General features: G+C 38.5%; 1 protein-coding gene across 1 annotated transcript in view; it reads left to right on the top strand.

Moving 5' to 3' along the window:
* Positions 1–20,147, top strand: part of LOC136836552 (uncharacterized) — a 322,404-nt gene that overhangs the window by 114,208 nt on the left and 188,049 nt on the right. Inside the window, exon 3 of the mRNA XM_067100992.1 lies at positions 17,642–17,801. Within this exon, the coding sequence (XP_066957093.1) occupies positions 17,642–17,801 (160 nt within the window). The remainder of the gene's footprint in view (positions 1–17,641; positions 17,802–20,147) is intronic.

The following is a 20,147-nucleotide window of genomic DNA, read 5'->3' on the forward strand; positions in this document are numbered from 1 at the left end:
GCAATGCCACTAACACAACACGAACAATATAAATCACAATATGCTAACAGAAATGACTCTGAAAGTTACGTGTAACAGACTTCACTGAAATGGGGGGTTGGTTTAGAGACGGTGGGGGGTGACAGGAATTAATCCTCATGTATTATATTTGACATACAGTTATTTTCTTTGCTTCGGGGCAATGCTTAATAGGTTTAACCTTTATCTTCCACAATTTCATTTTACACGATTCGACTGCGTTAGTGCGTCCCTGTAGTCCTGATTCCTCGTCCGTCGCTGGTTCGACCACGGGACGGTGCATTTATTATCAACTAAAAAATTCCCCTTCGGTAACTTATATGAAAATATATTATTTCGATATGAGTGGATTGCTTATTAAAGGACGTTTGTAGCTTTCTGATTGTATATGAATCACGGTGATGTGATAAATAGTCATATATATATATATATATATATATATATATATATATATATATATATATATATATATATATATATATATATATATATTATATATATATATATATATATATATATATATATATATATATATTTTATTTATATATATATATATTTTTATATATATATATATATATATATATATATATATTAAATATATATATATATATATATATAATTTCCTTTCCCTTTGGCGTTTTAACTACATTGTTTGCAATATGATACTCATAATTCATAGTCTTTTTTAAAATAACATAAATTTTATAATCCATTAATCCAATTATTCTGCTGAACTGCATTAAAACTGAAATGTGAAATAAACTTATACAAAGATTAAAATATAAACTATGTAAGCATATGTTGTTGTTTGTTTAAGATTAAAAACAGAACTTGTTCGAATCTGAGTCTTGCTCATTGAGCATACCACAAGTAAAAGCATAGTTTCGTTACAAATACAGAAATCAATATTTCTACATGAGTAAAGGAAAAAAAAAGAAAATAGAGAATGCACAAGCAAAATAATTTTTATTCATATTCATCATCGTCATCATCCAGGTATAGGTTTTCTATAACCTCGTCATCGTTGTCTAAGTTTATAATGATAGGTCCAACAGGCTCTTGAATGTTGTCCATTGACCAATACCCATCCTCAAAGGCTCGAGATCGTTTCACTGCAGACCCCCAAACACTTTCAGTGGCCAAAAGCTTGGCTTCCTCCAGTCTTGCCTGCAAGTCTGCCCGGGTGAATCGCTGTAAAGATGAACGCACATGACGTTTCATACACGCCCATACTTGCTCAATGGCATTGAGCTCTGGGTGGCAGGTGGCACGCACCACCTCGTGGCCCCACTCTCGAATTATGTTGTCCACGATGTACTGTGGTTTTGGCCTGTTCTGTTGACATATGAGCAACAGCTCAGGTCTTGTGGCACCGTCTGGGGCAGGGATTCGGCGACTCTGAAGCCAGGTAATAAGGTCTGCTTTCTTGGTGGCCGTGGTAGGACACCGACACTCGTCTAATAGCTGGCTGTGATAAGGTGCGTTGTCGAGCACCAACACTGATGGTTCAGGCAGCAATGGTAGAAGCTGCGTTGTTAACCAGCGTATGAACAGCTCGCCTGTCATTTCCCCGTGGTAATCACCACTTGTACTCTTTGCAGGATAACAAAGGAAAGAGCCTTCAATAAATCCATTTGCTGAGCCAGCTACTACCACCACGAAGCGCTCTCCCTCGCCAGGTGGTACCTGTCGGCTATGCGTGGCACTGGTAGCAGGTTGTGTGGTGTCCACCCACTCTCTGTTGTGGCTCATTCTGGTGGTGAACCACGTCTCATCGACATATACTATCTCCCTTCCATCTTCTCGATGGCGCTTCAGAGCCCGGAGAGCCCCGATCCGTCGGCAAACCACATCAATGGACTCTTTTGCAAGATACATCTTTCTTTGAGACGTTTTATATCTGAATCCCATATCTTGCAGGAGCCGCCACACCACTATCTCGGAGGTTGTTTCAGGGATTATGGTGGCTGTCTTTAAATCTGTCATCAAAGTTCTAACAGTAAATACTTGCTTTGCAGCAAATATCTCGTGAACAAACCGATGAATGGTACCCACTGTAAAATTATCAAAGACTTTGACGTATGAATGCTCTGCTGTCCTCCTCCTGTTATCGGCATGTTTACTATTGTGAATGGAAAGTTTACTGGGTATTACGTCTGATGTCATACTTCACGTCACAACTAGCCTCTCTCTGGGTGCGTCTAAATTTAGCTAAGTTACCCTTTCAAGTTCTTATATTTACTCTGGTAAGTGCCTTTATTATTCACATTAGACATTACTGCATATTTTTGCCAATTAGGCGGTGGCTTCAAATACCTATTTCCAAAATGTGACCCATATCCGATGTTTTGGTAGGATTTTATCAACGAAAATCAATTGGACACGGCCCTGAAATGCATAGTAGATACAGCATACCAACTTAACTCAGGTAAGGCCAAGGGCCCTATGTCAAGGTTCGACAAGGGCCTTTAACAGTGGTGGCAGCTGTGTAGGCACTTTAACAATGTCGTGAATTCACACCAAAGAGGGAATGTATGCAGGCGTTTGGTGTTTGCAATTACGTAGACAGTTAGGAGACGTTGGCATTTGTGGTTACTAAAGGGGGGTAGATTGCAAGCTTGCAAATTGTGAGGCACTTCACAGTGTTCTTAGCTTGACACTCAGTTTTGATTAGTGAGTGATTTAGAGTGGAGTTTGGATTATGGGGTTTCGTGTGTATTTTCTGTGTTCTTAAACGTGTTGGTGAATTTAGGGTATTTTTTTTTTAAGTGAAGTGTGGTTATATCTTAGTGAATGTCTGGATCACAGACTTGTGGCAATGCTGGGATACAAGTGGGAAAAAAAGAGAGTGTTCTTCATCATTTTTGTTACAGTTGCTTTGAGATTCTCTTTTCCTCATATGGGGGTATTTGTAACATACGAACACTTGGCATATTCAGCAATTTTGCAGATGTCTTAAGTGTTTATTCAGTGCCTGGTGTTCAGTCACTTTTGAGATAAAGCACTGTTTGTCCTCTTGGAAACCAGAGAGATTCCATCCATGTGGGAACGAAGTAAATTCGGCAATTGATCGATCATTGACCTGAACATTGTTCGGAGGGCGCTCAGATACAGTGTCACGAGTCAATGATGGAGATTTCCATCATTATTCCATGGAACTTTTTGGTCTGGTTATAGTCAGATATTGGGTGTGTTAACAGATATGTGAATCTGTTTATGCATTACAAAGATGCTTGGTGCAAATAGGCTTGTAATAGATTGCTCACTCTTGTGTGACAGCCCAATCAAAAAGGGTGTGTTGAACATGCTGGAAATCGAGATTCCCATTCGCTTAAGAGTAAGTAGAGGCTTAGAAAAATGACTAACCTTTACAATACTGATTATTTAGTGGTTGTTCTTTTTGTCATTGTTTAACATTTATCTCATGTGTTTTGGTGTGTTCATAAACTGGATTTTAATAGAAATGATTCCATTCTTTGCCAGGAATGTTTCAATGGACCCATGATTAATTGGTGGAAGATTTGCCCCTGTATGAATGAGCATTTAAAATGGCTGGTGTGGGAAGTGGTTGTTTAAAATGGAACCAGTAACAGAAATAACTTTGAAAGTTATGTGTAACAGACTTCACTGAAATCGGGGTTGGTTTAAAGACTTGGTGGGTGACCGGAAATCCTCACGTATCATATTTTGACATGCAATTATTTACTTTGCTTTGGGGTAATGCTTAATGGGTTTAACATTTATCTTCCATAATTTCATTTTACATGATTCGTTGTTAACTTGTGTAATAAATTTTAGTTTTGTAATTTTAGGATTCGATTTATCATCTTAGAGAGAGAGAGAGAGAGAGAGAGAGAGAGAGAGAGAGAGAGAGAGAGAGAGAGAGAGAGAGAGAGAGAGAGAAAAGGAACTTATTGGCTACCAGCTACAGGATACCAACTTAACTCAGGTAAGGCCAAAGCGCCTTTGTCAAGGTTCGGCAAGGGCCTTTAACAGTGGTGGGCAGCGGTGTAGGCACTAAGGAACAGTGTCATGAACTCACACCAAAGAGGGAATGTGTGCAGGTGTTTGGTTTTTTGCAAATAGGTACACAGTTAGGAGACATAGGTTATGAGGCGTTGTCTGGAGATGTTGGTCTTCGTGGTTGCTGGGTGGGTAGATTGCAATCTTGCATTTTTTGCAAGGCGTAGTCACTGCGTCGCCATTTTGATGGTCAGTCTTTTTCAGCAGATGATTTCGGGAGGAGTGATTAATAAATATTGGATGTTTTTACTGCGGTTTCCGACGAGTTATGTATTTGGGTGTTTTTAAGTGAAGCACGGTCATATCTTGGTAAGTGTGAGTGAAGAGGGGAAAAAACGAGTTTTTCTCTTTTGTGTTTTCATTTTGGTGCATTTAAAATTATTGTAATCTTTCTCTTCTGTCTTTTGATTTTTTCTCTTATGAATTATTAAGAGGGTTGTGGGCTGACTTTATTAAGGGTTTATCTTTTTTTCCCTTATCGTGTTATTGTAAGTAAACAAAGTGAGTTAAGTTTTTTCTTATGGTTTGTTTTCTCCCCCTTTAATTTTTTTTCCACTTATTGAGTTATTGTATGGTTACGTGTTTTTTTTTTATAAGTGAGTGTGTTTAACGGATGATTTGTGTGTTTAAGTTAATTGCCAGTGGTTCTTTATGCGTGGTAACTCTGCCTTTGTTTCAGATTGCCATATCAGCGTTTTCTTGCGTGGTGACAGGCGTCCGTGTAGGCTTTGCAATTTCAGCATTTATTGCTTGCAATCGGCCAGTGGTGATACTGGAGGGAGAATTTTACTTGGAGGAATTAGCTTTTTTTTCTCCTCTTTCTTTCTTTCCTTCTTTGGGGCCTTATATTTGGCCTTGACTCACATATTAGCCTTGCGCTTTGCTGCTTAAGTCTGTTAATGGCACGTGTATGGTAGAGGGGATTTACTCTTGTGGGATTTTTTAATATTTGTGTATTGGGCGATGATCATGTTTTGATTTTTTCTTTGTGTATTTTTGTTTCTTTTGTTGTTTTAGACCATATTTTATGAGTTTTAATATTCTATGCATTTAAGATCAGGATTGGTTTGTGAGCTGACTTGGAGTTTTTTAATTTGGGCAGAGATAGGAAAAAAGATCTGGGAAAATTGCAGGAGATGACGAGGATAAAAAACTTTAATTCATAAGGTAACGACTGTTGCTTCGTCAATTCAGCAGTGTTAGTAAATGGGGTCTTGCATCAGCCAGTTGAAATTTTTATTGAGTCTGTTCAAAACTATTTGAAGACAAAAAAGATCTCGGATGAGGCGGAGGCATTTAATAAAGCTAAAAGTTTTCTGGCGGACATGGGAGATATTGGCTGACGCTGTCGTAGTTTTCAGATTAAAAAATGTCAGACTTAGGAGGACCTGAAAGGCTGTTTTTAGAACTGGGTACTGGGCAGTTGATTGTGGGGATTTAGTATGGGATATGAGAGTATTCTATAAGATTAGGAAGGGACAGAACTCGGTGATTGATTTAGCTCACAATTGTTTGATGCTGCAGGAGATTTCATGGAAAAATTGAAAGGTTCAAGCTGGTATCTGGCAATTATATTTTGTTAGAAGACTTTCAGAAGTTGTTGCATTTCCTGGCTCTTGAATGACGTCCCTGATGTAGTATTGAGTAGCTTTGACAGTTGGAAAGAGCGTACGTCTGATGAGGCATTGAGTTTTGCCCAGATTCGTAAGCACATGTCGAAATGTCCGATGACAGATAGCACATTTTTCAATGGGAGCCCGAAAACCGCAGGTGGTAGTCAATGGAACTTTCCACAGGGAGATTGAGGATTGCTTCCGGTGGTTTCTGTGCGAAGGTGGAAAATGATAAGAAATCTATGAACCAAGCACCGCAATTTCATTGCTTTAATTGCAACAAGTAAGGTCACACAAAGAAATATTGCCATCTTAAGTATTGTGGCATGCTTAAGAATGCTACACACAATTGGAAGTTTAGTCCGTCACTCAAAAGCAGCAATGTTAGGCCAATACCTCGGAATTATAGTGGTAGCTATAAGAAAGCTCCTCAGAAGGGAGATCGAAGGAAGTATAGAAATAGACAGGATCTTTGGAGGGTCGAACAGCAAAAGGGAAAAAGGTAAACTGTTAGTGTCATACAGGGCTTTTGGGAGATATATGAGAACCAAAGCCTGTGGTGAGGGGAGCCGTAGCCAGGTCTAGTATTTTGATTTTTGTAGATATTGGTGCCTCAGTCAGTTTGGTGGACTATGAGTTTTATCAGTGGATGTTTTCCCTGTATCGGTTAAGGCATTCAGAGGAGAAAGTGTGTGATGTACAGGCTCATAAACTGGATGTTGTAGATGAGGTGGACATCTGTTTTTTGCTGGGAAACCATTTAATAAGGGAACCAGTCTTGGTAGTAAGAGGTGTTAATTTGGGGAATAAGATTTTACTGGGGTATCCGGAGTGTAAGATGGTTGGTATTTCTATATACCCTGGTATAGGAGGTATAACTGCTGGTGAAACTAGAGGTTTTATTCCATATGTGGGTGTTGATGATATGGAGGGGAATATATCTGTAAGTGGAAATAATGAGGAAATTGTGGGGGATACTCAGTCACAGTGGGATAGTGACCCTAATGATGAGGGGAAGAAGATATATAAAGCCATTTTGTCGGAGGATAAAGTTTTAGAACTAAGTATGGCTGCTATGGTGAAAGTTAAGATGAGAGATATAAAGGTGAATAAACAGGTGTGTGTGTGGTGGAAGACAGTGAGAAACTTAAAGGTGTGGTGAGTACAGCTTCAGTAAATAAGGTGCCAAATAGCTTCAGTAAATAAGGTGCCAAATAATGGTGTTACATGGGTGAAATTGTTAAACTGCAATAATACAGTTAGGAGATATGAGAGGAATACTTATATTGTAGATTTGGAGGAATGGAGTGATGATACTGAATCAGTGGCATTAGTAGGGGAGCACAATGGATTTTCAGAGGCTGAAATGGAGGTTAGAATGGAGATTTATAGGAATCATTTAGGCGAAGCAGGCTATACAGAATATACAGAGGGGTTAGGTGAGGTGTTAGCTGAATATGCAATGTTATTGCTTTAAAGGGGGATAAACTGGGGATAACAGACATGTTAGAGCATCAGGTGCAGCTGGAGGGAGGGACCAAACCCATTTTTGTCCTGTCATATGGGATATATTTTAAGATTAGGGAACACTTTGAGCAAGATGTTAACAAGTGGGAGTAGGAAGGTATAATTAGTCATAGCTCATCACTGTTTAATTTTCCATTGTTGGCGGTACCCAAGGAAGATGGTTCAACCCATGTATGTGTGTATTTTAGGAAATTAAAGGATGAAAAGACCATTCCTGATAGGTATCCGGTGGTGTGTCTGCCAGATTTATTTGTGGAGATTGGGGGTGAGAATATCTATTCTTTGATTGATCTTATGCAAGGGTTTTTGCAAGTACCATTGAGTGAGGGGAGTAGAAAATTTCCTGAATTCTCTATCCCTAAGCGACACTGAATTCACACGAATGCCTTTTGGTTTGCCAGGTAGTCCTATGACATTTAAGAGGCTAGCAAATACTGTCTTGCATGGGTTGTTGGGGAAAAAAGTATTCGTCTATATGGACGATATTTTGATTGCTACAGATTCCATAAAGGAAAAAGTTGGAAGTGCGTAGGGAAGTCCTTAGGAGGCTTAGAATGGCAGGTCTGAAAGTTCAACTAGCCAAGTGTGATTTCTTGAAGAGACAGATTGTATATTTAGGATATGTCATTTCGAAAGGTGTTCGAGTGAATGACTAAAAAGTCAGAGCTGGATTTTCCTACGCCTACTATTCATTTCAGCTGCCGTGCCCAACTGTTTTTCGCCAATAAAATATTACAAAAGTGTTAGACAAGGTTGGTACTTTGGCAGAAGATGTTTGAAACCCTGACCTAACTGGCAAAAATATGCATTGATACCTGATGTGGGTAATTAAGGCCATTATAAGAGTAATTAATGGGTAGACTTACCTAAATTTCACATGGACACTGATAGAGGCTAGTTGTGACACAGAAGTAACGAATGGTGACGGACGAGGTGCAACAGTGTTTGACAGGAGACAGGCTGTACATGACCACTGTTTCAGCGATGGACTATTTAGCTCAATGTCCTCAAGGATGCAAGACTGCTTTTGTGCTTCTCCTCTTTTCAGGATGCAACAGGGAGATTTCTGATGCAGAATATGATCAATATAAAAAGGCGAGTTGTTAACAAGCTTAATTAAGTATGACTGCATATGTTTACAGTATAGATATTGATACATATTCTATCATCCTCTTCCCTGATGTTGAATTATCAATAGCAATAATGAAAAATAAATAATGATATTGAAAATGAAACGCATGAGCATTATTATTATTATTATTATAAATAATGTACAATGTCTTATACAATGCATTTTCATCCTCATCTGGCAAATAAATACTGGCCTTTATCCATATAGGCCCTACGAGTGTGTGGAGCATGTTGTGGGTATGACATGGCAGGCAGTAAGGAAGATTGCACAATGTGGCACCACGCCACAACCTGTGGTAGTAACATCACCAATGGCACAAGTCTTTGATAATTTTACTGTTGGTGCCATTCGCTGGTTTGCTCATGGCAAGTTTGCTTCAAAGCAAGTTTTCACGGTTGGTACCCTGATGAAGGATTGGAGGTGGCTGGCACTATCCAAGAGATAACCTCTGAGACATTGGTATGGCAGTTTATGTGTGACATGGGATTCAGCTACAAAACGTCTCCGCAGAAGGTTTACGTGATCAAAGAATTTCTCCATATAGTATGCTGTAGGATCTGTGTGCTCCGAACCCTGCAGCGCCACTGAGAAGAAGGGAGAGAGGTAGCCACCAGGATGGACCACAGCAGGGAGTGGATTGACACCACTCAGGCTACCACCAATGCCATGCACAGCCGACAGGTACTGCCTGGGGGAAGGGGAGCAATTCGTGGTGATAGCGGCTGGCACAGCCAGCTGTTTCGTTGAAGGTTTATTCCTCTGTTATCTGGCAAAGAATACCACTGGAGACTACCACAGGGAAATGGCAGGGGAGCTGTTCATACAATGGATGACAATGCAGCTTCTGCCATTGCTACCTGAGCCATCAGTATTGGTACTTGACAATGCACCTTACCATAGTCAGCTTACAGATGACTGTCGCTGTCCTACCTTAGGACTAAAGAAAGCGGACCTTATCAGCTGGTTGGAGCACTGCAGGCTACCTTCCCACCTGGTGCCACACGACCAGAGTGGCTGCTCATATGCCAGCAGAACTGCCCAGAGCCCCAATACATTGTGGACTATATCATCCATCAATGGCGCCATGAGGTCGTCTGCCTGCCACCTGCCCAGCTGGAGCTCAATGCTATTGAATAGGTATGGGCGTGTATGAAGCATCATGTCCTCTCATCATTGCATTGATTCACCAGGGTAGACCTGTAGGCCAGACTAGAGGACGCCAAACTTTGCGCCACCCAAAATACCAACTTTGTCTGATGATTTTGTAATATTTTATTGGCAAAAAACAGTTGGACACAGCAGCTGAAATCCATAGAAGGAATAAGAAACAGACCTGCTTGTTCATGGGTATGGCAAGATTTTTCTGTCGGTTTGTGAAGGGGTTTTCTATATTATCAGTACCTTTGACAGATGTATTGAGGGATGATGTACAGTTTTCATGGGGAGAGGCTCAGCAGGCATCCTTTCAGAAAGTCAGAGAAGCTTTAATGCGCCCTCCAGTTTTGCAGTTTCCTGAGTTTTCTTTACTTTTCACATTAGTGACTGTTGCCAGTCAAGAGGGGGTAGCTGCTTGCTTAATGCAGAAATCTGAGGGTAAATTGTATCCAACTGCTTACATAGCAGGAAGTTTAAAACACGGGGGAGTAATGAAAGGTTAATGGCTACTGTAGATAAGGAAGCCTTTGCGGTGATGTCTAGTTTGGTTCATTTAAAGATGCTGTTAATGGGGGATAAAGTGGAAGTCTTAACAGATCATGAGCTGTTGTTGGATTTTTTAATAAGCCAGATCTTTCTCCCTAAGAGGGCTGGGTGGTTTTTGACAATTAGGGATTTTGATGCTAAGCTTAGGTTCATTAAGGGCAAACCTAATGTGGTAGCAGATGCCCTTAGTAGGAATTTTCTGGACATGTAGGTGACCATGTGTGCACTGTAACTGGTGAGTGTGTACATGGGGATATTAGTTTTTTTGGAGAAAAACAAGATGGAGATAAGGTTTTGGCAGATGCAAAGGCATTTCATAGAGGGGAATTAGTGAGAAAGGGTTAAAAGTTGCCTTATGTAGGTCTGGAATTAGAGGGTAATTTATTGGTGAGGAGAATTAAATACAGGTTGAGGAGTAGTGAGGATAAAGGTGATGCAACACAGATTGTGGTGCCAGAGGAGTTGATTCCAGTGGTTTCGGATATTATGCATTGTAAGTTTAATAGGCCACATTTGGGGATTGAGAAGATGTACCAGAATGTACGCAATCAATTTTTTCTGGAGAAATATGTTTTCTTCAGTGGAGAATTTTGTCAAGGGGTATTCTGTGTGTAATTCGTGAAAACTGGCGAAGGTCACGTTGAGTAAATTGGGGTCTTTTCCTATTTCTAGTAGGCCATTTCAAAGGGTTCACATTGACCTATTGACCAACTTTTGCGATCAGTTTATGGCTAGAGGCATTTATTGGTGATTATAGATGTATTAACGAGATTTGTAGAAAATTTTCATTTAAAGAATAAGACAGTGGATGAGGTTCCAGTGACATTTTTCAATGGGTATATTTGTACATATGGGGTTCCAGAGGTTCTTATTACTGATAATGGGAGAGACTTTGTGAATAGAATGTTAGTGTGTCTTGCGGAAATTATGGGGATACAAAAAGTAAATATCCTTCCGTATAGGCCTGAAGCTAATGGGTTGTGTGAGCGAGCTAACAGAAAGGTGCTCAAAACTCTTAGGGTTACAGTGGGTGGTAATAATACTAAATGAGATAGGTATTTAGATGTGGTGTGACATAGCATAAATACAATGGTTAATGATACCGTCGGTATGTTTCCCTTGGAAGCATTATTTGGTTATTCAGTTCGGGGTGCATTTGTTTAGTTGTCAACGCCTTCTCATTGTGACAATACATTCAGATCTTTAATTGCTAAAGCTAAGGAGAGACATGCATGTCTTAGCAGTAATCTTGAGTCAAAGACGCCACAAATGGTTGAGAGAAGTAATGTAAAATCAGCCGGCAGAAAAATTGTGGTTGGGGATAAGTTATTTTTGAAAATTAATGTCAGAAATGAATTGAATTATAAATTAGATTCCAAATGTGACGGCCGTTTCGGGTTATGGAAAAGAGGAAATAGGTTTGTTGTTCTGCATGAAGATACAGGGATGACTAGATTAATACAAATATCTAAGATCAAAGGGACAACTTAATAATGGGCGTGGGTTTGTTTTGGTGTTTTTTTTTCAGGGGCATTTATTATGGTTTGTTTTTTCTTTTTCTCGGTTTTGTTTCATTGTGGTTAGATAGTTATTCATGATTATTTTCTTTCGCTTTCCTATTCTTGCAGATGCATATAATAGGGGCTAAGTTTGGGATAACTGAGTGTTCATTATGAGGAATATAGTTTCAGGGGTTATGAAATTTTAATTGACCCATGACATGACTCTGACAAACTTTTCCTATAGACCATTCCCCAAACCATACATGGGGCGGGGGGAGGCATTAGAATAATCTTCAGCAGTTTTTGTCAAGGATGCAGACCGATAAAGCTGTACCACGACACGTCGCCTTCGTTTTTTCTAGAGGGATTCACAACTTGGATGGAGTGTGCATGGTAGTGGCTTTACAAGTTGTCGACATGCCCAAGAGGTTCTGCAACTCGTCAGCTAGGATCTTTAAGCAACTTGCCCGTAGTTATTGCAGGGTTATGGAACTATTGCCGTACCAGAGATTACAACATGGCCACCATGGAGTTGCCGGGCGTGTTTGAAATGACAACATTTTCTGTCATTAGTACAAGAGAAAGGATGGCTTATATTGACCCTTCTTTATGGCCATGAATTAGTGTTGCCTTATGTGTTGGCCTTGTTGCGAGTGATTATCATACTTTTGTGATGGGGGTGGTGGTTCTGCTGCTGCAGGAAGAAGCAGTCACCACAAGTGCTAATGTTAGTGAATCATGAAACCGCTCCATAGTGACTGAATAAGTGTCCTTCAGGTTGAGGGCGACCTGCTGGGGCAGGTGGACCTATCTCCTGTTAAATATATACGGAGGTATTCGTAACATACGAATGCTTGCCGTATTCAGCGAGAGAGAGAGAAAAAAGGAACTTATCGGCTACCAGCTACAGGGTACCAACTGAACTCAGGTGAGGCTCAAGGTCCTTTGTCAAGGTTCGACTAGGGCCTTTAACATTACTTTTTTCCCTGCTAATTTTAGTGTATATTGGTTTGTTTGCGACTAATTATCCTTTGTATTGAATTTTAAAGTGTAATTTCGTTTCATAATTCATGAAACATACCTTTGTCCATGGGAAGTTTTTCTGTAGCACAAGACTACTACCAATTTTGTGAACAGACCTTCTATTCCAAATTGCTCGTCCAAAAATGCATGTGACAAACTTTTTGGCTAATATATATATATATATATATATATATATATATATATATATATATATATACATACATAAATACATACATACATACATACATACATACATACATACATACATACATACATACATACATACATACATACATACATACATACATACATACATACATATATATATACATACATATATATATATATATATATATATATATATATAATGTATATATATGTATATATATATATATATATAAATGTAAAGAAAAGAGGCGTGAAAAGAAAGACTGCTCTTATATTTTACTTTGGATAGCCTACACTTGACACCAAAAAGCTTAAGATCCAAATAAAGAACCAAATTACAAAATGTGGACGCCTGGGCAAGACTTAAACCTTTATCTGGAATATCAGAACAAGGCGATGGTATATGGGTGTCAGAATTCATTCAGTTGGTTCTTCATCTTGATTTTAGGCTTTGTAGTGACCAACATATCCAAATTATGAAGAAATTGACAAGTTGAGAGGTCAGTGACCAGTAGATCTATCTATCTATTTATCTATCTATCTATCTATCTATATATATATATATATATATATATATAGATAGATAGATAGAATAGATAGATAGATAGATAATAGATAGATAGATAGAATCTACTGGTCACTGACCTCTCAACTTCTCAATTCTCCACAACATATATGTACTGCGTATATATATATATATATATATGTTATATATATATATATATATATATATATATATATATATATATATATATATATATATATATATTATGACATTTTTTTATCACACCGTGATTTATATACGATCATGAAGCTACAAATATCGCTTAATATCAAATCCACGCTGCCTTGGAATATCCCCGATGGGAATTATCACGAAGGGGAATTTATAAGTGATAAATGGACGGTCACTGCCGAGTCTCGATCCCACGACACACGGACGCGCATCCAGCGAATCCAGTCGACGCTAACCACTGAGCTATCAAGAGAGGTATAAGTTAACGCCGAGTCTGGTTTACTATATTTACCCGTCGAGAGCGGGGAAATTGTACTTTAACCTCGGCATTAACCCACCTCGACCATGATAGTTCATTGGTACGTTTGGAACACGCAGCTCTTTTTATGACATTTTTTATCACACCGTGATTTATATACGATCATGAAGCTACAAATATCGCTTAATATCAAATCCACGCTACCTCGGGAATATCCCCGATGAAATTATCACCGAAGGGGAATTTATAAGTGATAAATGGACGGGCACTGCCAGTCTCGATCCCACGACACACAGACGCGCATCCAGCGAATCCACTCGGCGCTAACCACTGAGCTATCAAGAGGTATAAGTTAACCCGAGTCTGGTGTACTATATTTATCCGTCGAGGCGGGAAATTGCACTTAGCCTCGGCATTAACCCACCTCGACCATGATAGTTCATTGGTACATTTGGAACACGCAGCTCTTTTTATGACATTTTTTTATCACACCGTGATTTATATACGATCATGAAGCTACAAATATCGCTTAATATCAAATCCATGCTACCTCGGGAATATCCCGATGAAATTATCACGAAGGGAATTTATAAGTGATAAATGGACGGGCACTGCCGAGTCTCGATCCCACGACACACAGGCGCGCATCCAGCGAATCCAGTCGACGCTAACCACTGAGCTATCAAAAAGAGGTATAAGTTAATGCCGAGTCTGGTGTACTATATTTACCCGTCGAGAGCGGGAAATTGCATTAGCCTCGGCATTAACCCACCTCGACCATGATAGTTCATTGGTACGTTTGGAACATGCAGCTCTTTTTATGACATTTTTTTATCACACCGTGATTTATATACGATCATGAAGCTACAAATATCGCTTAATATCAAATCCACGCTACCTCGGGAATATCCCCGATGGGGAATTATCACCGAAGGGGAATTTATAAGTGATAAATGGACGGGCACTGCCGAGTCTCGATCCCACGACACACAGACGCGCATCCAGCGAATCCAGTCGACGCTAACCACTGAGCTATCAAGAGAGGTATAAGTTAACGCCGAGTCTGGTGTACTATATTTACCCGTCGAGAGCGGGAAATTGTACTTTACCTCGGCATTAACCCACCTCGACCATGATAGTTCATTGGTACGTTTGGAACATGCAGCTCTTTTTAGGACATTTTTTATCACACCGTGATTTATATACGATCATGAAGCTACAAATATCGCAATATCAAATCCACGCTACCTCAGGAATATCCGATGAAATTATCACCGAAGGGGAATTTATAAGTGATAAATGGACGGGCACTGCCGAGTCTCGATCCCACGACACACAGACGCGCATCCAGCGAATCCAGTCGGCGCTAACCACTGAGCTATCAAGAGAGGTATAAGTTAACGCCGAGTCTGGTGTACTATATTTACCCGTCGAGAGCGGGGAAATTGTACTTAACCTCGGCATTAACCCACCTCGACCATGATAGTTCATTGGTACGTTTGGAACACGCAGCTCTTTTATGACATTTTTTATCACACCGTGATTTATATACGATCATGAAGCTACAAATATCGCAATATCAAATCCACGCTACCTCAGGAATATCCCCGATGAAAATTATCACCGAAGGGGAATTTATAAGTGATAAATGGACGGGCACTGTCGAGTCTCGATCCCACGACACACAGACGCGCATCCAGCGAATCCAGTCGACGCTAACCACTGAGCTATCAAGAGAGGTATAAGTTAACGCCGAGTCTGGTTTACTATATTTACCCGTCGAGAGCGGGAAATTGTACTTAGCCTCGGCATTAACCCACCTCGACCATGATAATTCATTGGTACGTTTGAAACACGCAGCTCGTGGGATCGAGACTCGGCAGTGCCCGTCCATTTATCACTTATAAATTCCCCTTCGGTGATAATTCCCATCGATATTCCCCCGTGATTTGATATTAGCGTTTGTAGCTTCATGATCATATATATATATATATATATATATATATATATATATATATATATATATATATATATATATATATATATATATATATATATATATTGTAATAACCATCTTATCAGAATGTAATGTTGTTAGCGGCATCTACTGGTTGTTATTTGCACGTTACATGGCTTAAGAAATTACTTCTTGTGTTCCTCTGTGTAATCCTTGGAAGTGTTAACTTCAAAACTATGTACAGCTAAGTCTTTTGAGTTCATCATCTGGTGGTTTACAAATATCTTGTTTATCACAGTTATTAATTGGTTGTCTGTAATTATTGCTTACATATATTCGTACATTATTTGATTTAAGTAAGACTTTTCTTTAATTTAACTTTTGGATTGTTAATTCACCTCGTAAATCTACTGTACGCTAGTGAAGTGTTTCCTTCTTCACTGAAAATTGATAAATTGTTCAAGTAGAAAGTAAAAGTTGTGGCAAATTTGGGGCCTGACTGGGAGATTCTCTGTGATGATGAATATTATGAGTGTGATGTGTTGGTGATGCTTTGTAAGTTTATGATAAGGACTACTACCGGGTAGTGTTCTCCAGCTCTCTTACTCTTTCATACATGAGAATTTCGTAATGGTACGCACATCTTAAGCATGCATCGCGATTTTGGAAGACGGACATGCAGGGTAATGGCATCCTTGTATTCACCATACTATTAAGAGGAGAACAGTTGGTAGGAGAACAGTTGTGGTTCCTATGAGGTAAATGATGCTGATTACTCTTGGACATGTATTATGTAAACGAGTATCTTAAATGTGATGTAACATTTAAGAACAAATCATGTACTGAACTCTTCATATTAAAATAATTGTACTTCACTGTCAGTTGCGGAGTATCATTTTCTCTTTTGTGGGACTAGATTGCCTATTGGATGCTATGTGATCTTATATCTTATCTTTTAAAGAATAATAAATGGATTAATTACCTGAAACCTTACTATGGAAAAGTGAATTTTGGCCCATTTTTTCTTAAGTAGAAATTAACTTAGGATTAAGGTTTCTTTGTAATTCATTGTAATCATAAAGTAAATTTTTAAAAAATCTCTGAACTTGACCGTTTTATAAACTTGCAATATATATGATTTTAGGTTTTAATCAAACAATTTTTGTAAATACTGGATTCCATATCCATAATCAGGCAATAATAAAGTCTCCATGTGTATGAATATGAGCTATTTTGATTGCTTATTAATTTTCACACAAGTATCAATATTACCTCTTGTAATCATAATAGCGTTTCTTTTCCATCATGTTTGTCACGATGAAGAGTGGAATTATAAAGAGAATACGAAGATGGAGTTTTGCTATTTAAGAAAAGTAACCCTCAGGCATTTTACATTTATTAACTGTTATTCGAATAAGGTTCGATGTCCACTAAAGTTCACGATAAACCTCTTATTTTTGTTACTTGTCAAAATTTCAAAATTACATATTTTCTTCGTCATAAAGTTTTATGATATATTTCACATCACATCTCAGGTCTACTTCGGTGTTCTACGTCGGCGTTTATAAGAAAAAGCTTTCCGACTCATGGGTTAGAGATCATTTTCACATGAGAATCCACCGTCAGACTTTTCTACGCTTTCGACAAAAATACATCTTACCCAGCTCTTGTACTATACCGTATATGAAAATTTCCAGCAAGCCCTAGATAGCATAGCATCGCGACCACGTAAAAGATTCCACCACTCGAGTGATGACAAGACTGTCTTTTCTTTAAGCAGAACTTATATCGAAATTTGGAAATGAATGATACGATGAGCGGACCAGACTGGTTGCTCTTGCGTTCATTTCCACACAGCATCTGCCGAACTGTGAAGCGAAAAAAAAAAAAAAAACGGAGCAAAATGCAAACACTTTCTTTTGTGCTAGGAACGTGAAATATTTGTGGTTTAAAACATTAGACAAATTTCATTCTTGTTGCAGGTATCACTGATGACCTTTTTGTGATTGAGATCCCCAAACAATGGGAAGATATAACACAAGCAGTGAACACCTACCTTCGAGATTTAACATCAGCAATGAATGATACTACTAATTTGTTGGAAACTGGAAAGATAACTGTAGATGTCGGGAACCTAGCCAGGTGAGTTTTATAATACAACTTTTGTGAGGTAAAGTTACACATTCAATTACTGACTAATGACTGCCTGGCCAAGTAAAAAAATAATTAATTTATGTAACCCTTAGTAATATTGCTTACTCATCAAAAAACATTTAGCTACTGCAGATGAGATTTTACGTAATATTCTGACAGTGTGTTTTGGTGGTTGTATAATAGAAATCGTAGGTAAATACCTCCAAACTTTTAGACACAACGAAGAAAATCTTAAACATAATATTTTTCCAGATTATAGTCATTATATGTATAAAGGACAGATGGCGTTCACCTTGTTCACCTGGAATTAACCACCAAGTAACAGACAAAATAAAACAGTCAAAAATCCTTTGGGTTTGATTGAGTCATTGTTTTTCTTTGACCAGGACCAAAGTCTTTTAGACAAAATCATAATCTATTGTGTAACTAAAGTGGTGTATTCATCCTGGACATGTTATGCAAGTTATGGGTAGTCACAGTAACCAATTACTACTTGATATCACGTTCGATGTGCTAATGCCTAAGATACCAGTAAATCCGTGTGTTTGGTTATCATGAATATCTTAGATATTTTTCCTAGAGGAATACTTTTAATGCATATTGTAACTCCTGTTTTTATAAGCTTTAAAAAATTGATGCAATCTTACTACATTATTTTTATTGGTATCATATTTACATTCGCTAGGCCCGAGTTCGATTCTCCGGCCGGCTAACGAGGAATTAGAGGAATTTATTTCTGGTGATAGAAATTAATTTCTCGCCATAATGTGGTTCGGGTTCCACAATAAACTGTAGGTCCCGTTGCTAGGTAACCAATTGGTTCTTAGACACGTAAAAATAAGTCTAATCCTTCGGGCCAGCCCTAGGAGAGCTATTAATCAGCTCAGTGGTCTGGTAAAACTAAGGTATACTTAACTTGTACAACACCAAAAATCTAATACATATAATTTAAAACCTTCTCAAGAGAAGGAAATATGTCTGATACGCTTATTTACTTAAAAATGCACTATTTCCATGACAATGCACTCTTTACTACCTTTAGGAAACAACTTTGTGTTATGTTGAAGGGAGACCTTACTTCATAAAACTTGTCTTAGAGCATTAAAAACATGGTTACTTTCCTGATCTGAAAACTGTTCTATGCTGGATTGACTCCTGACTCCTCACACTAATATATATATATATATATATATATATATATATATATATATATATATATATATATATATATATATATATATATATTAGTATGAGGAGTCTGGATTGACTCCCTGACTCCTCACACTAATATATATATATATATATATATATATATATATATATATATATATATATATATATATATACATATATACATATATATATATATATATATATATATATATATATATATATATATATATATATATATATATATATATATATATATATATATATAATCAGAAAGCTACAAACGTCCTTTTAATATCAATTCACTCTACCTCCGGAAGTAATATATTTTCATATATGTTACCGAAGGGGAATTTTTAGTTGATAATAAGTCCACCGTCCCGTGGGGTCGAACCAGCGACGGACGAGGAATCAGGACTACAGTGACACACTAACCAGTTGAACAATTGCTGACTTAACTTGCGATCTCATGTGGACAGAATCTCTGTGGTTTCCAAGCGCCTTCAGAAAGGCTGACACAGTTAAATCTCAAAAGTCACTGAACGCTGGGTGCTGAATAAACAAACACATACCCCCATTTGTGAGGTTTGTTAAACATTGGAAGGCGTGTGTCGCGAGCATGTACACCAATACATGTACACAGAGCTCGGCCCACCTATCCTTGCAGGTCACCCTCGACCTGAAGGACACTTATCCAGTCCCTATGGTGCGGTTTCATGCTCCACCATCATCTGCAGTGGTGGAGACTGCCTCTCCTTGAAGCAGCAAACCACCCACACTTGAGGACAATGGCCACAACCAGCACATGTGGTAGGACGAACGAATGATTAGTTATCCACTCAGCAAAGTCCATGCCTCCATTTGCTTCAACAGCAGCAATGTAGTAACTTCCGGTACAGATGGCAGTGCCACAACCACATGATAATTGCAGACTTGATGCATACAGATGCATACTTTTGTGCACGTCGACAACTTGCATTGGTACTACCATGCACACTCCATCCAAGTTGTGAACCCCTCTAGAAAAAAAGAAGGCGACATGTCATGGCACAGCTTCATTGGTCTGCATCCTCGACAAAAAGTGCTGAAGACGTTTCAATGCTCTTTTATAACTGATATTTCAGGAAGCATGTCATGGCAATGGGGAACCATACCATTAAACAA

This window comes from Macrobrachium rosenbergii, chromosome 56, assembly GCF_040412425.1.
Source record: "Macrobrachium rosenbergii isolate ZJJX-2024 chromosome 56, ASM4041242v1, whole genome shotgun sequence".
Lineage (NCBI taxonomy): Eukaryota > Metazoa > Arthropoda > Malacostraca > Decapoda > Palaemonidae > Macrobrachium > Macrobrachium rosenbergii.